Genomic DNA, 20565 nt, shown 5'->3' with positions numbered 1-20565 from the left:
GGAGTATGGATCTGAAAAATGTAGGGTTCTTGTATTTCATTTAAAACTGGGAATTGTGGACAATGAAGATAGATGCTTGCTGTTCTATACCATGCCCCAAATCCTCGCTTTTTTCAATTTGCCCCTGACACCAACCAGACAACCCTGAGGACCCCTGTGATCTTTCCTTGCTTAACTGTGGCCAATCTTGGTTGCAAAATTAACAAAAATCAAATCCTTCTGCAAAGTGAATTTTAAATGGGGGGGGAACCTATTTCTGCCAGGGAGCAGTTGCGAAATGAATCCAACGGTTTCTTGAACTTCGTTTCTAAGCTTCTTAAGAGAGTAATTTCAGGAGAGCTATCCAAGAGCTCTTCAGTGAAATTTTGGGTCCTTTGTGTACTCATTAATGGCATGTTGCAAATGTCCTTAATCCCCTCTCATTTTGTTGCTACAGATGCTCCTTAGGTTTTTTTCCTTTTTTCCCCCAGATAGCAGTCACAGGCGTGTTTAAATGGAATGCAAAAACACTTTTAAGTTCAGAGAAGTGGGGGGAAAGGAATATGTTATTGAGGTTACTCTACATCTGAATAATAATACTTCTTTTGCTCCTTGGGGTTTTAAACAGTGGAGGCTGTTGGCCCCGACGTCAGCGGGGCAATGAATCTGCTCCGGGTTTCAATAAGAACCACTCAGAACTCTAAAGGAGCTGCCAAGGTGCAAAATCAATGGGAGTTAAGTTAGTCATGACTAAGCCATTTTAATCCTTGTAAAGAAGCAATATAAATGTCAAACTTTCCAAAAGTATGCTAAGGTTATAAAGATTAACTACCGGATATTTTGGGTAAATATTACATATTGTTGGACTCAGCTCGGTAAAAAGGGTATTTGCATCTTGATTTTAACCATATTTGCAAGGAAAAGGGTAGGGTGTTTTTATTTCCGTTTGGGTCACCGGTTTGAAAGGCTACCTGTGGTCTTAATACACAATACTATGCTGGTGAAAGTGACATAAGAATGATATAAAGTTACGGTATTTAGGGAACTAACTAGTTAAGAACAGATAGCCCATATATCTGCCATGAAGAATGCCTTAAATGGAATATGGCTTTATATGTTTTGTATGTGTGCCTTTATAAGTTGTATTGTATTGTTTTTGTTAAGTTTGTGAAGTTTTGTTTCGTCTTTTTTGGTAGAAAATAATAAAAATTGTAAAATTCGTAAAGTCATGTTCCCACTGACTTTCCAATTATGGGGCATGATCGATGCATTAAGCACATGGTTTAACTCTTCCCTACTGAAATCAATGGGTCTAAAAAAAAAATCATACTTAATTTTGACTGGGTTTTGCCATTATATTTCTAGTATATTTGTATACAAATGAGGATGCATCTAGAACAGATACTCCAACTGACATCATTTTTAAAATATATTTTGAATTAAAAAACCAAATTTTAACAAAAATGTTATTTTCCGTCTATCTAAAAATTATTGCTAGGCCGCTTTTAAGGCTGGAACCATTGCTCAACGAAGAGTCATCTTGCTCAATGAAGAATCCTTTCAAACCCTTAAACTGCCATACTCCTACCCAAATCTAAGCCAGCTCGATAAAAAAATATTCATTATCGCTACTAACTTGATACTTCATGTATTTTGAGGGAAACTTTCGAAGCTCGGTTTTTGAGTGTGTGGAAGTGGGGTTGTTTATATACGAGATGTGTTATAAATTATATACACACATTCACTTCTGTATTTTCATTGAATACAACATGGTTGATGTATTCCAGGAAGGGAACTTGTTTTTGAGAGAGAGAAGTCAACTGATTCATTATGGCTTGAGCATTTATAAGCTTGCTTCATCACATAATGTGCACTGAAAAGGTGATGGATATTATATACTTGCTGAGCTACACAGAATAATAACCCCATTTAATATGGCTGTTGTCAATGCTGCCTGTCTTCATGGCAAGTGTCCGTATGGATTGGTCCGGTCCATCCCATCTCTGCTATGACATAGCACTTATGCACAATGCCTTAGGTGTTGGATGTGGGCAGGTTTACACCACATATCACTTTATTTTCTGCACAGGGGGTCCAATTCGGAAGGCCCGGCTTTTACAGAATCTTGCTGCCCTCCCTCAGCAAGGGCTTTGTTAACAAAAGACTCTCAGAAGCAGCAGAACAAAGGCAAAACAGCAAGCCAAACCATAGCTTTAATTCTGCCAGTCAACGTACGGAGCGCTAGAAACAAATGCCCAACTTATGTCGAAGACTTTTCTAGGTGATCCAAATAAAAATCCAAAATGAAAAGTAATGTTAGATGCCCAGACTGAATGACGTTTTAAACAAGGTGTGGGAAAGCCTAAACTGCCTCTGTGTCTTTCCTTGGCCGGAGGTGAGTGGTTCCTTCCACAGCAGAGCTGAGTCTTCGGTGGCCAAATGCAAAAGGGGGGAAAAGCCCATGGACAGGGGAAGCTGCACCTGACAGCATACTTCGCTTTGACAGATTTGCAAGCAGACCAGAAGTCCTCTGTTCTTCTCCTTTGCATCTGGCCATTCCTCGTCAGAACTAAACGATTCTGAGAACGACAAACACCTCTTGATAGCTGATGTCTTAATTCTGGTGGCAATCCAGAATCAAAATATTTGTTGTCGCATCGAAGAACGAATGCTGGTTTCTGAAAGGCAGATCTTGGGTAGGGGGGCGGATAAAAGAAAGGGAGGAAGTGGGAAAGAATTAAAACATCAATGGCCAAAGTCTATTTCGTTTGCACACACTCACACATACACAATCAATGTACAGTAAACCCTGAAAGCTCTGAAAGTGTGTGTGTAGGTATCTGCCTGAGAGATCCACCAGTGCAAACCATTTTTATCAACACACACACAGCCCCAAAAGCAAACCAGAGATATTCAGCTGCCTCTAAAGAAAACCCAACCAAGGCACCCCTCTCCTGTTTATTAATCTACAAGAGTATTGCTATAATACCAATCATGTGAGAACCTTGGAGCAGATCTAAGAATGGACCCTGCACACAGCGCACCAAATTGTTTTTGAAGAAACCCTCCCCCATTGCCACCGCCACCGCCACCACCACTGCCTCCCCCCTCTCCAGGGCTTAAGAGGAGAAAATCCCAAACCTTCGGATCTAAATGCCCAGAGAAGTCCTGGGCTGCAGAATCTCTTACCCAGCTCTAAATCTCTTTTCAATTCAGGTTAAGCTTCTCTTTTTATTACAGATTATAGGGATCTCCCACTGTATCACTTCTGGGTTATCCTTTTAACACATTTTGCTCTTTCTAGCTGGGGTTATTTTTTGTGGTTTCATGGGGTTGGTAAGGAGCTGCCCTCGGTTTTTCTCACTGATCCATCCCCAAACCAAATCTCTGTTATGCTTCCTTGCAGAGTCACTTCGCGGCTCTCCGTCTGGACACCTGGACACTGGAACTGCTCTAGGGAGAAGGTAAGAAAACTTACAAAAGAAAAGAAGAACGCTGTAAGTGTGCGGTGTGTGTGCGAGAGAGAGAGAGAGAGAAATGTCAGGACATTATGGCACTTCTGTTGAAGTTCAGTGCATGATGGTAGATCCCCATAGACACAAAGTGGGGAAAATTATGTTTCTATTAACCTGATTTGAGCCGATGTAGGAATCTGTCAACCATACTAAGAGTTTTCAGTCATTGGTGACCAAGTCAAGGAATCTTCAATCATTTAGAATCTCTGTCCGCCTGAAATTGTTTACTCTTCCCGTTCTGCCCAGTGAAGAATTCCATGCAATCTGGAAGCTCACGTACTTTGATCCTATAACAGAATAATTTCACCTGCTTTGGATGACCTCCATAGAAATGGTTGATCACCCACCTCAGTTAATGGCGTAGAGAAGCTGTTTCTGCCGTTAGGTAATGGCTGCGTAAAACTTGGAAAATTGCCGAAATGGCAAAACGTATTTGACTATGTTACGTGAAATTAACTAAGGAAAGTAGAAGAAATGAAATGTTATGAAATAAAGGTGATTACCTTATTTTGCTTAGAAAGAAGGTATCATTTAGATGTAAATAGTTATTTTTTTCAGCGTAACCTCCAGCATGTGAAGATGTTGCCCACATTTATTCCCCCCCCCCCTTTTTGGTATTCTGAATATAATGAGATTTGAAACTGGGAAGTATTTGACCATCTATAGATTTTTTTTCTGGAAAACTGTGATCTTTGAAAAAATCACACTCTACTATATCATTGTGTGTATCTTTATAGCCAGCCAATATGTAACATCTTTGCCTCTAGAGATGCCTATTTCTATTATAATAATCTCATGGGGTTGAAGGCAGGGGAATGTCACACATTTACAGCCAAACTGTGAAGTTTTAAGAGAGGAATAGATGTAAAACTTGTAAGTTTTTTTTAAAGTCTTGCGGTGTTGTTATCTATTTTCGGTTCATACATTTGGATATCTGTTAAATATTACTTTAAAGCAATAAAAGGGTATTTCATTCATTTCTAGCCTTTTAAAATGATATTGACTATTAAAGCAAATATTTGACTAGGTCCGTAATGGTAGTTAAGGAATCTACAGACTAAAATAATTTAAGCTTTTTTTTTTTTAAAGATAGCTCTAATCATACATGTTGAAGGGCCTTTTTGTCCTAAAAATACCCGTTAATGTTAAATTATATTTCTAGCTTCTTCAATTATTATAAACAACATAAAATGCTTAATTTTTAATCCAGCGTTTTCTGTGGTTTATAAGCATTGCGGAAGAGCTTTGGGTCTTTTTCCTTTTTAAAAAAGAAAACATTTTAATAGTTTCTATTAATGTGTGTATGTACATAATTTTAAAGCGGGATTGGGCTGAGCTGATTTGTATAAAAAGGACAAAGTGGAGGAAAACGAAAAGCTTTTTCTTTGTTTGTTTGGTTTGGTTTAAAGGATTCTCATTGCATTCTTGCTGCCAGTGTATAAACCTATAATCCGAGACACTGCAAAGAGATGACAACATTTCAAATGGCAAAATATCTGGGGCAAAACAACATCTGCCCACTCAAAACCTCCCTGGACTTGCCTATTTCACTAAGCTCAAAGAGAGCTTTATCATTTCCCTTACATTAAGCAGCTCATATGTCGTGTCTACTATTTCAAGCATTTGTACACAGTTTTTTCAAGTGCTCTCCTAATAAAAATTAAATCGGTTTATATTTGCATTTTGTGGGGGAAAACACTTTTCTCGCCCATTTTTTTTTAAAAAAATTCAATTCAGTTTAAACCATTCCTAATAAGAAATAAAGGTGAAAAACAAAGCCATTTTCTTAGTAATAATAAATAATGAAAAACAATGAAAAGAATTGGGCTTCTTATTGGCATTAGCAAATCCTTTGACATTTTCCAATGCTCTTTCTAAAAGGCCTTTTAAATACCTCAAAAAATCTTACTTGTAAGTTTTTCCACTTTAAAAACATCAATAAAGATTCCAATGGGAAAAAAAGTTTAAGGCATCAATCTTGTGCACACTTACCTGGAAGAAAGTCCCATTGAACTCAGTGGAACTTACTTTTAAGTAGACAGAGATAGGATTGCGCTTTTAAGCTAATCGGGAAATGTAATTTATCTAGCTTAGGTATCAGCGCGAACAGGTGAAATTGGTAGGTATTTGTTATAGAGGGAATACTTCGCTATTTCAAAATCTTTCACTAGCCACCTTATCTTTGGTTTTTTAAAAAAACCCTTCCTGCTTGAAGTCAGATTAAAATTCTAAAAAAACTAGTCAAATGTTGATTCGATTATCACAATCAAGGTTAAAATATGAAAACATAATAAACTCATACAAAAAAACAGTAAAGCCGCATAAATTACTAGCATCGATAAAACAAACTGATCAAAATAGCAGAAGCAAATAAAAACATTAAAACAATGGCAGTAGATCACACAGAGCACTGCTGACATTATTATTAAAATAATAATAATAATAGTTCTAAAAAGTCATTTCTACCTGGTTTTTGGTCAAGCGTCACATCTAGTTTCGTCCTCGGCTCTTTTGATGGACCTGATGCAACCATGCTCCCACCATCCTAGGAACATAGTAAACAGCCTTAGGACTCATCTACACCAAGCAGGATATTCCACTATGAAAGCAGTATGAAAGCGATATATAAAAGGCAGTAGCCACACGAATGCTTTGTAGCAGGATTGAAGTGCACTGCAGGATCTACACCACTGCTTTACAGTGGTACTGAAGTGCACTGACAACTGTTGGGGCCCATGACACAGCCACACCAAGCAGGATATAACACTATGAAAGCGGTATGAAAGCGGTCTATGGTATGTGTCAATAGGCCCCAACCATTGTCAGTGCGCTTCAATGCCACTATAAACCATTCGTGTGGCTCCTGCTTTTTATATTCTGCTTTCATACTGCTTTGTTAGTGGAATATCCTGCTTGGTGTAGATGAGCCCTTAGATTGAGTCCAATCCCTGATCCATCTAGACCAGCATTGTCAACACTGACCGGCAGCTGCTCTCGAGGGTTTCAGGGAGGATTCTTTCCTCGCTCATACCTGTAGTTGCTGTGGATTGAACTTGAGATCTTTGGCATGCAAAGCATGTGTCCTAGCTTTGAGAAACGGCCCTTCTTACCCAAACGCTGTATCACTTTAAACTCCCTTCAGTTTCAAAAGCAGCGTGCCCTGAAACATAGAGGTACTAATGTTCACAAAACAAAATAAATCCCAAGCCTTCTTTGGACCTAGCTGCATGTCCCACTCTTTGGAGCCTGGCCTCCAATTATTAACTTTGTATACACCTTACACTTTGACTTAAAGTCTTGATTCACACAAACGAGAGTCTATCACCACTGGGAAAATATTTTTAGAGCTTGCTTGTGGCTGGCAGGTTTGGGGTAGCAGTCTCCCTGTTCAGATCAACTCTTAAAAAACACACACAGTGTTTGTCATAAAAAGAAAACAACTTATTCTTACATCTGGAGTAAGTTGCGCACTGTCAGCTAGTCACATGCAAGGACAAAGGTCACACAGAATTTCCAGGTGCTCCCGATGTTCTTTTGAAATCAAGCGCCTTGAGGGTCCTGATTTGGGCTGGAAAATCCAGGTATGTGAAACAAACAAAAAAAAGATATGAACAAATTTGCTCATGTTGCCTGCTCCTATGCATGTTTACAAAGACGTACGTCCCACTGAATTCAATGGGACTTACTCCTGTCAAGGATAAAAATCCACTTTGGTTGTAAGGCAACTCTGTTTTATTGAGCGTAATACAACTGTATGGAGAGAGCCCTACAGACAAAGAATTTCTCCCTTGCAGTGTGAAAATCAGGCATATTTATACACAGTAGCAGCTTAACCAATGAGCAGTTGGCAAAATTCTAAAGCAAAACAAAGACAGCTCAAAGAAAACTTCTTCATTATACCTGATCAACAGATGGCCCATAACTCTTCTAGCAATGTCAGATTGACCTGGATGGTCAGTCCTCCTTATCAAGCTAGCTTATTTGTCAAAAAGTCTTGACGGTTCGAAATTCCAATTAAGCATTTCCTTCCCATTAAGCACTTTTAGCATGACAGCACATTCAGGCACATACATCATTCCAATTGCATCATGCAGTTCAGTTTGCAAGAACCAAACTACATACAGAGGCCTACATACAGAGCAGGTATATCAAGGGTTGTGGCCTTGCTTTCTCAGTCCCAACCCATTGGGCGTAGGACTGCAGCCTTAGGATTTTTTAAGGGCTATTTCAGAATTCTAAAAGACAGCACGGGCCAAATGTGGAAACAATCCCTAAAATGAAGACGGAATGCCCCTCTACATCAAACCCTCTTTTATGATTCCAGAAAGCATTATTTAATTAGAATTCATAGAGCATCTTGACAAGCAATGCTATGGTCATTTTTTGGGTCTGGACTATACCTTTTAATGCATTTTGTTACTGTGGCATAAAGGTGAATTTTAACGCACACTGTAGTCAATGTAACCTGTTTATTCAGACAATGAAAATGCGGCTACTGATTTTAGATTAACTTCTGAAAACCCCTTAGGACTGGTGCATCTTGTTATTGATCGAACATAATCAGAATTCCATATCTGCCACAGTTAATCAGGCGAGTTTCCCAGTTTTTACAAACCCTTGCCATTTGGATTGTTATTCTGCAATTTGGGGTAGATGGTTTGCCAGCTACAGTTGATCCCTTTTGTATGTAGTAGAGTTTAAAAAACTGGAGAATATATGCATATCGACTTGACCTGCCTGTAAAAACAAGGAGGGGGATAGTTTACCAGAGCAACATATTACTCCCTGCATGTATCTTTTCACTTGCCAAAAATTCTGTATATTTAAGAGGCAGACAAGTTTCCAAACCTCTTCTCTGATAGGAATATGAAGAAGGTGGAGGAAGTTTGGCCCAAGGACTGTTCTTACGTTTCTCCTCGCCAGATCTAGAGCGGCCATGTGTCCTAGAGGACAGCTCTCTGTTTCAAAGACTGTCAGAAGTCAGTCTTCTTTTGGAAGGTCTCTTCAGTCCAAGCCCAATGTAAAGATAAAAGAAACCATGAGGAAGGTGGAACAGCTTCTGGGAGTTGCCCATCAACCCTGTGGGATGCATTGTGTTTTTAGCCAAATGATAATAATGCTTTCTCAATTTGCATTTATACCTATAAATTAACATACGCAGATTTTATGCAGATCTGTGTCCTTTGGCAGCCTTTCTTGGTGATGAGTTTCCTCTTTTAGCAGGATGTATAAAAAGGAAGTATGGACAGAGAAGATTCCAAGGTGTTGATGAGCAACTAACTCTCAGTCTATCACTCTGTGTGTGTGTGTGTGTGTGTGTGTGTGTGTGCGTGTGTGTGTGTGTGTGAGTGTGAGTGTGTGAGAGAGAGAGAGAGAGAGAGAGAGAGAGAGAGAGAGAGCCCTTCCTTTATTTGTTTGCAAGGTCAACCAACTACTTTAATTGAAAGGGAGGGGTTTTGTCACCCGGCTTTAAAGCCTTTCCTGGAGTTGTTTTGTTTGTTTTTGGAATTTTTTCAAGTTGAAAACCATTGTGGACAAACCCAAAAAGGAGGAAGAAGTCGATTACATCTTCCAGGAAGTATTGAATGTAATTAGCAAGGGCGTCTTGATTGATTTAGGAGCGAAGAAAGGTTCCGTTGCCCATTACTTCTGGCTCTTCCTTCCCCGATACTCCTCAGGCCTTGGTCTCCACATCTCATGGCTTCCATGGCTGCATTTGAGAAGCCATGGAGTAGATGAACATATCTGCAGTCTGGGATCCCTAGAAACCTAAGGCTGGAAAAGTTATGTATCTTTTGATCCTTTGAAGTTGGGACACAGGCATTTCTCTTCTATGGGATACAGTGTCTCTACCTACTCCATAGGACTCCCTCTGGATTCCAGAGCTTCTTTTCCTATTATCCGCCCGGGCCCGGACCAGCTTTTGATGCAACTTGGGTTTACGACCATGGCTTCACGTTTTCAAAAGCTGCGCTCTGCTTGAAATCTAAACATTTGACTACGTCAGCTACTCCCTCTGCACCCTTTCAGAAGATGCAAAAACTGAAACCAAATAGACCTTCCTTCCCATCTGGCAAGCAGAGAAGTTTCTTTTTTCTTTTAATATATCTTGCTTGTTGCAACCTATTCCTATATGGCTGAACATCCATCTTTGGAACCGTCGACAATCCATTCACAATTTATGTGTGCTCGATGGGCTACGTTTCTCATAAAACCTTCACCAGTAAGCAAAATGAGTGACATTAAAGAGCAGTCAATGGTGGCAAATGTTTATTTGTATACTTACTGCGTTTCTATATGGCTCTATAGCCGAAACCTATTGTTTACTTATTACATTTCTTTATGGCCCAATAGCTGAAACTCTCTGGGCAGTTCATAACAGTTTAAAACTATAGCATGAAATAAAAGCCAAAATATTGGCCCCCATCATACCACACACGCCAGGTTTCCTAATGCCAGAGAGAGGGAAGGAAACATTCCTCCTCTAGATGACTGTGATCTCTCTCTCTCTCTCTCTTTCTTTCTGATCCTGCAAAGAGAAAGCCAGGAGTTAATTAATGCTTCTTAAAACAAAATACAATCTCAAAAGTTTGTGGCAGGGCAGAGGGAGGGGAAAGCAGCATTGTCAAAGGAGGGAAGTAATATAACAATAGATGATGATGATTGCATTTCTATACTTTCCAATAGCCGATATTCTTTGGGCAGTTCATAACAGCATCACTTTAGGGCTTTTTACGCTGCAAACCTTCCAACAATTACAGAGCGGTGTCGAAATCTTTCCCTCCTTTTCCAGAACCCCTCCAAAACCCAAGGGGCCCAGCAGAATTTGTAATGTGTTGACTTAACCTGCTCGTTTAGATAATAATAGACCCCCAAAGTGTGGGGCTGACTAGCTTAATGGCGCCCATTAGCTTCCCCTTTTGAGTTGCTAAAATCTCTACACTCTTCACCCACCCACCCCTTTACCATGTCATTACCTCTGCACGGAGAGAGAGAGGGGGGGTGCCATTTAATTGTTGGCTATCTATGAGGTTGCTGGCCACACAGCTATTTTGCAAAAGACCAACCTCAGCAGGAGTTGTTGCTCCTCAGAATCTTGACTGAGTTATACAAATTGTGTGTGTGTGATATTATATGTATATATATTGACTTGGTCCAGGGCCTTCCATCCCATCCTGAAAGGTGTGGAGTCCCCCAGTGCTCCTTGCTTTCTATTGGCTAGTCAGCTGCCCACCTCTCCTTGCTTGGGGAGGCGGTAGCCCAACCCCACCCCACCCCGCCAGTGAGCTGTTTCTTGCCTGTTGCAGTTTCAGCTGTCCTTGGATGCAGAGTGGACCAGGATAACTTAGGACGCTGCTTTCCAAAAGTCAAGGAGAAGGCGAGGAGGGAGGACAAAGACCTCAACCACAAGCCGAGAGTGAAATAGTTGGAGACACCAACCTTCTGAGCATGATGTCCTACATCAAGCAACCACATTATGCGGTCAACGGGTTAACCTTGGCCGGGCCGGGCATGGACTTGCTGCATTCTGCTGTTGGATACCCCAGTAAGTGCATTTCCAAATTCCCCCCTTTTTGATGATTTTTAATGTTGAGTGGGTGTCATGCTCCAGTAAAGTGGGCAATAAATCCCTTAGGGCAAATCCAGCCATCCCATTATTTTTAGACGAAAGATGGAATCCATCATGAAGGACATGGGTCTAACCGCCCACCCATGGGCATGGTTGTCGACAGTGTGAACTTAACTAGGGAATTGTTTATGTGAATGGAAACTAATTGGTTATTAAATAGTAAGCTAAGAGAACTCAACCAGTTGCCCTGATCTGAAGTGGGGGAAATCAACCATCAGTGTACAACACCATGTACACTGATGGTGCTATATTATTATTATTATTATTAATAATAATAATAATAATATTTTTGTAGTTCAGTTTTTACTTTTAACTCAGGATCGGAACGAACCGTGTAAAACGGAACATGTAAAACCCTGAATTATATTATTGTCAATAACAATAAATGTGACTAGTGAACTAGTTGGGAGATAGTTTAGCCACATGTGCATATTTAATAATGAAATGCCCCCTGCCCCAGTGTTGATAAACTGAAATTTTTGGGAGATTCATATTCAGTTATCCACCTCATATTAAATGAATGAAAAACGCTTTGAAAGGGGAAAAAAATCACTTTGTTTTGGATGGAACCTCTCCAGTTTTTGCATTCGTGGGATGTGAAATGCCTCTTCATTACCAGGGTGGATTTTGTTGAAAATCTGTGAAAAGGCCCCCATCCCATTCAGATCCAGAAGGCATTTGCTGCTTTTCTCAGAATATAAATGCACTGACCTTTGCTTTTGGATCCTACACCGTGACTGTTGTAAGAAAGTGGAAGCACCTGTGTTCCTAAGTTAAACAGTGCGGTCAAGAGAACCTGAAAGACAGAAGTGCGGGATCCAGTAAAGTGGGCAATAAATCCCTTAGAGCAAAGGGGGCACTGGGTTTCAGTTGCAAGCAGCAACCACCCCTCTCCCGACATGAACTGCGCTCAACATCTAAGGTCCTTCTCCGGGTGCCTACCCTGAGGGAAGCTCTCGGAGAATGGCAACCAGGAAGAGGGCCTTTTCAGTGGTGGCCCCTCAATTATGGAATGATCTCCCTGACGAGGCTCGCCTGGCGCCAATTCGGCACCAGGTCAAGACTTTTCTCTTCTCCCAGGTATTTAACAGCATATGCTGAGTTTTTTAACTGACCCCGGAATAGTTGTTTTTAAATGGATATTGTCTGGTTTTGTTTGTAATTTATGCTTTTTGTGGTTTTAAATTTTGTATATTTCTTTTTAATGTTCACTGTTTTTAACTTTTGTAATCCCCCCAGAGAGCTTTGGCTAAGGGGCCGTATATAAATGTAAATATAATAATAATACCATTCCTAAAACAGTTTGTGATTCAGCTTGGGGGTGGAGGTAGGCATGGGGTCTTGCTCTTCAAAGAAAACTACCCCTGAACGTGCAGTGAGCCCTTTGGGGGATCTCCTACAACTGCAGCCTCAGACATAGAAAGAATGGCATCCATCACTTTTTATCATCCCTCCCCAAATCTAGGTGTTTTGGGAGAGAGAATGGGTTAAGAATCTAAACAATTAAACAATTAAAATAGCTAAATAAATATCATTTATATGAATGCCTTCTTAAACGCTGTGCCAGAGGAAACGGTGGAGAATTTCAAATGGCTCTCAAAGATGTTATCTAATAATTCATTTCACTTTCATTCATTCATTACATTTCTACGCTCCCCAATAGCGAAAGCTTTCTAAAGAAAATAAAGCCAAAGCTATTTACTCACGCATTTCCTGACTTGTAATCTCACTATTCTGTTTTACCGTTTGTGTAGCGTTTTAACTTATTTATTATTTTATACAGTTTTTACATTGGTTTATGTTGTATGTATTTTTTTTTAATCTAAACTGCTTAAAGACCTTAGGATATCAAGCAAGTGCAAGTTGTTTAAGAGAGAGATGGGTAATGACTATCTGTCACATTGGCTACCTAGAATAATAGAATCATAGAACAGTAGAGTTGGAAGGGGCCTATAAGGCCATCTAGTCCAACCCCCTGCTCAATGCAGGAATCCACCTTAAAGCATCCCTGATAGATGGCTGTCCAACTGCATCTTGAAGGCCTCTAGTGTGGGAGAGCCCACCACCTCTCTAGGCAATGGGTCCCATTGCCGTACTGCTCTAGTAGTCAGGAAATTTTTCCTGATGTCTAGCCAGAATTTGGCTTCCTGTAACTTAAGCCCATAATTCCGTGTCACTTATCAGTGACCAAATCACCAGTTTTGAAGTTAGCAAACCAACACAGAATATTGGTGGGTTGTCTCTGTGCGCACATGCAAGAACTTGTGTGACAAGGAGGAATGGGCTTTGAAAGGAATAGATAATAAATAATAGTGGATATCTGGATTTTACATTGCTGAAGTTGCAGTTCCAAGAGGGCTGTCTTCATGTCAGCGCATTGGTGCCACAAGTCCTCAAACTCCTGCGTTTGCGCTCCTTTGTGTTGTCCCCACATGAAGGAGCAAGGCGGGGGGCGGGGGGTTGTGTCAATGGGAGGGGTGGAGCCGCTCTGCCCTGTCTTCTTGAGCTGGCAGGGAGCACTGGGGCCTGTGCCGCAGGAAAAAATGGGGACCCCCCTACCAACAGCACCCTCAAGGCCTGCACGCCGGCAATGAGCGGAATGTCTCCACCCGGCAAGGGATAGACCTTCAGCCAGTTGGAGAGCGATCCAGCAGGGCTCCGCCAGCCCTGCTTGTTCATTGTGGTGGCCGCGGAGGAGTTCCAGCGGCCATCCGGCCCACCCCCTCCTCCCTGTCCCAGCCGATGACGACCAATCACGGGGTGCCATTGGCTGGGGCACACCTCAGCCGTAAGACTGAAGTGAGGCTACAGACTGTGAATGCATGTTGGCACCTTGCTCACAGCAAAAAGTCGAGGTACATCCCTGACTTTTTTAAAGAGGAACTTCAGGGGAATGCCTTGGGACGGCTCCACAGTGGCTGCCATGTCATATAAATGACACATGATCCATCCCGGGGCTTTCCCCTCATCAAGACAAGCCCAAGGTCACACAGTGGATTTATTGGGAGGCTGAGATTTGAAGCCATGGCTCTGTTTGGCTGAAATAGGACAGCCACAGGTTCCTTTTGAAAGAGACGCTCCTTCTTCAGACTAGACTCTGGAGCAGCTGGACAACCCAGTGTTGAAGTTCAAAACAGCTGGAGGGCACCAGGTTGGGGGAGGCTGCTCCAGAGCATCACTGTTCCAAAGAACGATAACAAGTCCCACTTCAGGCAGGGCGCAAGTGTCTCTGTTGGCATCCGTATTGCAAACAAAAGCAAATGGAGAGCGTCTTCCTTACCGTCACTCACACACACACCCCGGCTTTTGTCCCACAATACTTCCTCTTTCTTTACACGGGGAAGAAAGAGGAAGTAAACAATGACCATGTGGCCCTTTCAGTGGGCGTTTTTATCACGCTGCTTTTCCTGCACACAGCAGGAAATGGCGGCACATTTCGCTTCCCCCCACAAAAATTGGATTTACCGGGGTCATATTTGTTGTGGGAAGAAAACCAGGAGTGGGAGACGCCCAGGAAGCGGATGTCGTCATCGTGGGCAGTAGCGAGCGTGCGATAAAACACTCGTCTGTAAACAGCCTCTCCTCAGGGTCCCTGGGACTGATTTTTAAGGTGATAACTGATTGCATGTCTCTCTGAAAGTTCCTCTTGAATCTCTGCCCCAGATGAGCTGTCGTCTGGGTCCCACTTGGGTAAACACAATGACCTGGTTTGTACATAACTCTACTCCATGGATTATTTAACACAGAGGTTGTCCCCTCCACCCCGATGCTGTGCCTCCAGGCACCACGAAACCCTTGGAGATTTCCAGTGTCACCTGTAAAGTTGTCCACTTCCTGCCCCCTTCCAAAATAATAATAATAATGATGATGATGATGATGATGATGATGATGATGATGATGATAGGGTGCTAGTTTCTCCTTCCTGTTCCTGAACCTGCCACTAATCAGCTGTTCTGCCCACACAAACCTTTCTCTCTCTCTCTCTCTCTCTCTCTCTCTCTCTCATTTTCCACTCCCAGCCTCGATTCTTCTCCTAGCCCCTTTACCGCTCTACTTCTCTCCCTTCCATTTCCTTAGCCGCCGCCTTTCTCTCAGTAAAATAACATTCGGACCAATAACAATGTTGCATAATGTCACAGATTGTGTTTGCTTGCAACGTGCCTTCCACGTGCCCCCACACTTTTCCTGGATCTTTCAAGCCCAAATCCGGATGGCGAGGATGGGAGCGCCTGGGAACCGGCAAAGATACTCCACTCCGTCCCGGTTCCCTGTATCGCTAGAGGAATGCTGCTGTGACTTGACCCATGCCCGTTCGTTGCTTATATACAAGCGCAATTTTGTTGCACAAAAACATTATTGATCATGGGGTGCAGCTTTCAAGGCATCAACCTGAGCTCCCAGTTTTCTGGCTTTGTGGAGCTAAAGCCAACACAAGATGGCTCTAGTTCTTGGCTTGAACTGGCAATTTCGTTAAATCATTGATTATACACAATGCATATATATATATATATATATATATATATATATAGGCAGAAATTTGTAATCTAGATAGATAGATATTGGCCTACCTTACAGGACATCTATAAGAATTACTGAGAGAATGTAAGAGAGGCACTTTGAACCTTCAAATAGCCATTTTTCTAAAAGGAGATTCCTCTGTGCATTTAGGTATCCCTGGGACGCAGTATAAGGCACCTTTCTATCCCCACTGCCAGGCTTTTTAAATAAAGGACCCCCTTATTTATTTATTTATTACATTTTTATACCGCCCAATAGCCGAAGCTCTCTGTGCGGTTCACAAAAATTAAAACCATTAAGAGCATAATAAAACATCCATCAATCTAAAAAACCAAATACAAAATACAATATAAAAAGCACAACCAGGATTATTGACTGCTGCATGTGTGCAAAGCAGGGTGGGGGGAAAGCCATGGCTTTGCTTAAATTATGGGATACGCACTTCCGTGCCTTCCCCTGATTAATCTCCCCTTCCTTTCTTCCTCCTGCAGCTACCCCTCGGAAACAAAGGCGTGAGCGCACGACCTTCACCCGAGCCCAGCTGGATATCCTAGAGGCGCTCTTCGCCAAGACCCGTTACCCGGACATCTTCATGCGCGAAGAAGTGGCACTGAAGATCAATCTGCCCGAATCCAGAGTACAGGTGGGTCTCTTTGCTGCTTTGTTATTAGGGCAAGGGACGAAGGGCAAAGGTGGCAGGGGTCTCTTAAGGGGGGTCTCTGGCAACTCTGCATCTTACTCTGTACCACTCAGTAGCTTGCCTGAGGAGGAAGTTCCTGGTCTGCTCTCAGCTGCTCTTCTGCGCCACCGTAGCAGATGGCCAGAGGGTGGTATTGCAGTTCTCAGCTCAGCAGGCGTCGCATCCAGGACCAGCAGGTTCTTCCCTGGTCCGGGTGATTCTGCCCTGACTCCTTGGACTGCCCAGGCAGAGCCGCTCTTGGGACTTCCTGCCTGACTGCCTTTTTGTTCTTCAGTCCAGCTGTCAACCATGTAGCAGTCAACCATGTAGGCCTAGAATTAGGCACACATATAACTTTTAAATCACCAAAGCGGTAGGTAGGGAAAGGTTCCGGCCACGCACGTTTGATTTGTTCTTAAAAAAGGGGCGCGTGTCAAATTCTATCCAAAGCAGGCCTTCGTGTTTAACAGGACTTGTGTGTATCTTGGTACTTCAGGCAGGCCGTTCTGAGAACTAAAAGTAAACCGAGAATCGACCCTGAGCAGTGCTGTTCCTTGATCAATGGAGTTGCCTGTCAGACCCTCACAGGGCTGGGATAAAGACACGAAACTCCAGAAACCGTTGTTGCTTCTGGTTCAAAGGGTTGCCCGGATCTTTGTGCCTTCATCCCAGCCCTGTGATTACAGCAGACCTGAAGGTTGAGATAATTAATTTACAACGAAAACTCCTTAATATCTATTTTTTTCAATTAACAATAACAACAACAGAATTTCTATGGGCAGTTTACAAAAGATTAAACCTAAAATACAACGTAAAACATAATATGAAAACCATTTACGTACAAAAACAATTTTAAACAAACAACAGTAGAAATCCCAGGACCAGTTAAAAAACCTCATCCGATGCTGTCAAATGCTTGGGAGTAAAGGGTGGCAGCGTTGGTACCAGATGGATCTCAGTAGGGAGAACGTCAGAACCGTCAACTCTCAAGTATTCTTCCACTTCCCTTCGGGGATTTTCTGAGGATTGGCTAGCCTGCAGTTAGCCTGGGATAGAATTTTGAGGATCCTAGCTTTCTGTTTTCTAAAAAGATACCCATTGTGTTTGTAAACAGAAACCTGAAAATGTGGCTACCGTGGTCCTGAAGGCTGAGAAAACGAATTTACAAAGAGAGCTCATTAACATCTATTTGTTGAATGATCTTTTATGATTTTTTTATTCCGTTTCATGATTTGGCATGTATGCGCAATGCCCTCTAGTGGATAAAATCACTATTCCTATTACGCTTTATTAGCCTGCAGCCCACATCAAAGTTTCTTTTTTTTTTTTTTTAATAATTTTTATTCATTTTCAACACTATATAAACATAAATGAACATTTCCAAAATATAATTGAAACAAACACAATAAGAAAAAGAAATACATCAAATATCTGCTTCATACATATTGAATAATTGTTGAGTACAAATATCAAAAACTATTACATATACCTTATCACACTACAACATTTTCATTCTTAACATAAAAGTGCACCCCCCACCTCGGGATCATTCTTGAGTCCAAAATCTAATCGTTTCTTCTGATGGTGGTTTCCCATTTCCCTTAGTAAACACGAACACTAGGAACTGTTTCCAAATTCCTTCGAACTCATTTATTTTAGTTACGCCTTTTCTCCACTTAATATTACATGTCAGTTTATCATTAATGGCTATGTCCCATACTACTTTATACCACTCCTCAATAGAATATTCCCCTTGGATCTTCCAGTTCCTAGCTATCATCAATCTGGAGAATGTTTTTTTTAAAGATGGAGGAAGAAAATGGGTTGGAAGTATAGATAATCCACTCCTGAGGACTCAATGGGAAATTTGGAGCAAATTTAAAGGGAAGCTGCTTCCGAGCAACTCTCCCTTAGCACCGATAATAATGTTAAAGAATTTCCCAGAGGATCTAAAGGGTAGATTATGTAAAATATTAAAAGAGAAAAATAAAATAAAATTAAAGGATTGGGTAAGAGATATTAAAACAAGAGAAGATATGGAAAATTTGTTAAAGGAGAAGAAGCTATCTTGGCTAGAATATGGTCAATTAGAACAATGGAATAAAAAGTGGATTAAAGATAATAGAATGTGCAGAAAGATGACGAGGTTTGAAGAATTAGTAGTAAGTAAGGAGAAAGGAAAAGGAGGTAGTATAGTTTCAAAAGGATTAATGAGTGAAATATATAAAATATTGTTAGAGAAGGAGTTTAGAGAGAATACAGAGAAAGTGATTTGGGAATCAGATTTGAAGATACAAATAGGGCGACAGAGCTGGGAGGGACTATGGAAACAAAGAGTGTTGAGAAGTTTATCAGTAAGAATAAAGGAGAATTATTTTAAAATTTTATGGAGGTGGTACCTAACCCCGGTTAGATTGAACAAGATAAGTGATCAACATTCAGCAAATTGTTGGAGAGGATGTGGGGAAAAAGGAACGTATTTACATATGTGGTGGCAATGCAAATATGTACAAAGATTATGGAAGATGGTGTTCTCAGAAATTGAAGAAATAGTGGGAATGAAAATAGAACAAACACCAAAAATAGCATTGCTGTCACTATTTGAGGATATAAAGTGTGGAAAAGGAACTATAGAGCTGATATCGAGTTTGTTGGTTGCAGCACGATTGATGATAGCACATCAAAGTTTCTGATTCTTCTCTTTCCCTTGTGAACGTCATCACTGGTCCTGCACCCACCCCTCTGTCTTTATTTCCTGATGTTTCCTTGTGATGCTGCACAAAATGGAAGCCACAACCTCATTATGAACATTGATACCTATGAGCCCCGGTATTGTTCGGGTACACGTTGAATTCATATGTGGGCATGGGCATTGTCCTAAGTCAGGGGATGTCAGCCATCCTATAAAACATACACCGGCAGGCAGCAGTAAAAGCAAGACGCCTTCAGTTATAGGAAACTGAGCAAGTCACTGAGTAAATTTGAGACACTAAAGTTAAAGTAAGACAGATTCCAGCTGGACACCAGGAAAAACTTCCTGACTGTTAGAGCAGTACAACAATGGAATCATTGACCTAGGGAGGTTGTGGCCTCTCCCACACTAGAGGCCTTCAAGAGGCAGCTGGACAACCATCTGTCAGGGATGCTTTAGGGTGGATTCCTGCATTGAGCAGGGGGTTGGACTCGATGGCTTTATACTATTCGATGATTCTATGATACATGGAGGAAATAGCTTTACAGATACACTTCTGAACTTCTTGGCCATGACCCCATAGCTTGTCCCCCAAATTCACAAATCCTTCTTCCAGTGTTCCATTAAAATGGGTCCCCGTTAGTAACCTGACCCTTCTCTTTGGTTCCGCCCAAAATCTTCACCTGCAACCTATTCCCTCCTTGCAGGTCTGGTTTAAAAACAGACGAGCCAAATGCCGTCAACAGCAACAGCAGAGCAGTGGGCAGGCCAAGGCACGCCCAGCAAAGAAGAAGACCTCCCCTGCCCGGGAGACCAGCTCAGAGACCAGCACTAACGGGCAGTACAGCCCTCCACCAACCGGCACTTCGGTCACGCCCAGCTCGAGTGCAAGTGCCACTGTGTCCATCTGGAGCCCAGCCTCCATCTCACCCATCCCAGACCCCCTTTCCTCCTCCACTACACCCTGCATGCAACGCTCCACTGCTTACCCCATGACTTACACCCAGGCACCTGGCTACACCCAGACCTATGCCGGTTCTACCTCCTACTTCAGCGGCCTTGACTGCAGCTCCTACCTGTCCCCCATGCACCCGCAGCTGTCTGCACCCGGAGCTGCCCTGAGCCCCATCGCCACTCCAACCATGGGCAGTCACCTGAGCCAGTCGCCGGCGTCCCTCTCCAGCCAGGGCTATGGCACAGCTGGGCTGGGCTTCAGCTCGGTGGATTGCCTAGACTACAAGGACCAGGCGGCGTCCTGGAAGCTCAACTTCAATGCCACCGACTGTTTGGATTACAAAGATCAAAGCTCTTGGAAGTTCCAGGTCTTGTGAAAGGCACCTCCGTGCCGCACCCCTTTTACGAAGCTGCTTCTTCCTCCGCATAGCATCTTGGGACAGCCTCTTCTGTCCACGCTTGGCATGTGACTTCCTGTTTCTCCTCTCCCTCCCCCTCTTGATTTTCCAGACTGTTTTTCCCCCTCCAGAAGAGGAGAAGTCTTTGCTCTTTCTTTCCTTGACCAGCTTACACAGACTTTGGCATCGCTGCCCCCCCT

The 20565-nt window shown here is 42.2% G+C and overlaps 1 protein-coding gene across 2 annotated transcripts; it reads left to right on the top strand.

The window, feature by feature from the left end:
• Positions 1–10943: 10943 nt before the first annotated feature.
• On the top strand, positions 10944–20344 carry LOC134407960 (homeobox protein otx5). Of its 2 annotated transcripts, none has more exons than XM_063139984.1 (3): positions 10944–11040; positions 16134–16285; positions 19721–20344. In XM_063139984.1, exons 1-3 carry the CDS (start codon positions 10944–10946, stop codon positions 20342–20344), a joined length of 873 nt encoding a protein of 290 aa, XP_062996054.1. The 2 variants fall into 2 exon arrangements, with proteins under 2 accessions (XP_062996054.1, XP_062996053.1); XM_063139983.1 differs by having other exon boundaries at positions 10944–11055; positions 16125–16285.
• The last annotated feature ends 221 nt before the right edge of the window (positions 20345–20565 follow it).

This window comes from Elgaria multicarinata, chromosome 13 (assembly GCF_023053635.1).
Source record: "Elgaria multicarinata webbii isolate HBS135686 ecotype San Diego chromosome 13, rElgMul1.1.pri, whole genome shotgun sequence".
Lineage (NCBI taxonomy): Eukaryota > Metazoa > Chordata > Lepidosauria > Squamata > Anguidae > Elgaria > Elgaria multicarinata.
This window is presented reverse-complemented; position numbering and strand designations above follow the sequence as displayed.

What these genes read in the sequence shown, in the direction of transcription:
- LOC134407960 (XM_063139983.1), top strand. Translation starts at nt 10,944, where the DNA reads ATGATGTCCTACATCAAGCAACCACATTATGCGGTCAACGGGTTAACC. An exon ending in CCCCAGTAAGTGCATTTCCA is followed by an intron (nt 11,056 to 16,124) that starts AATTCCCCCCTT and finishes CTTCCTTTCTTC; the next exon opens with CTCCTGCAGCTACCCCTCGG. An exon ending in TGCCCGAATCCAGAGTACAG is followed by an intron (nt 16,286 to 19,720) that starts GTGGGTCTCTTT and finishes CCCTCCTTGCAG; the next exon opens with GTCTGGTTTAAAAACAGACG.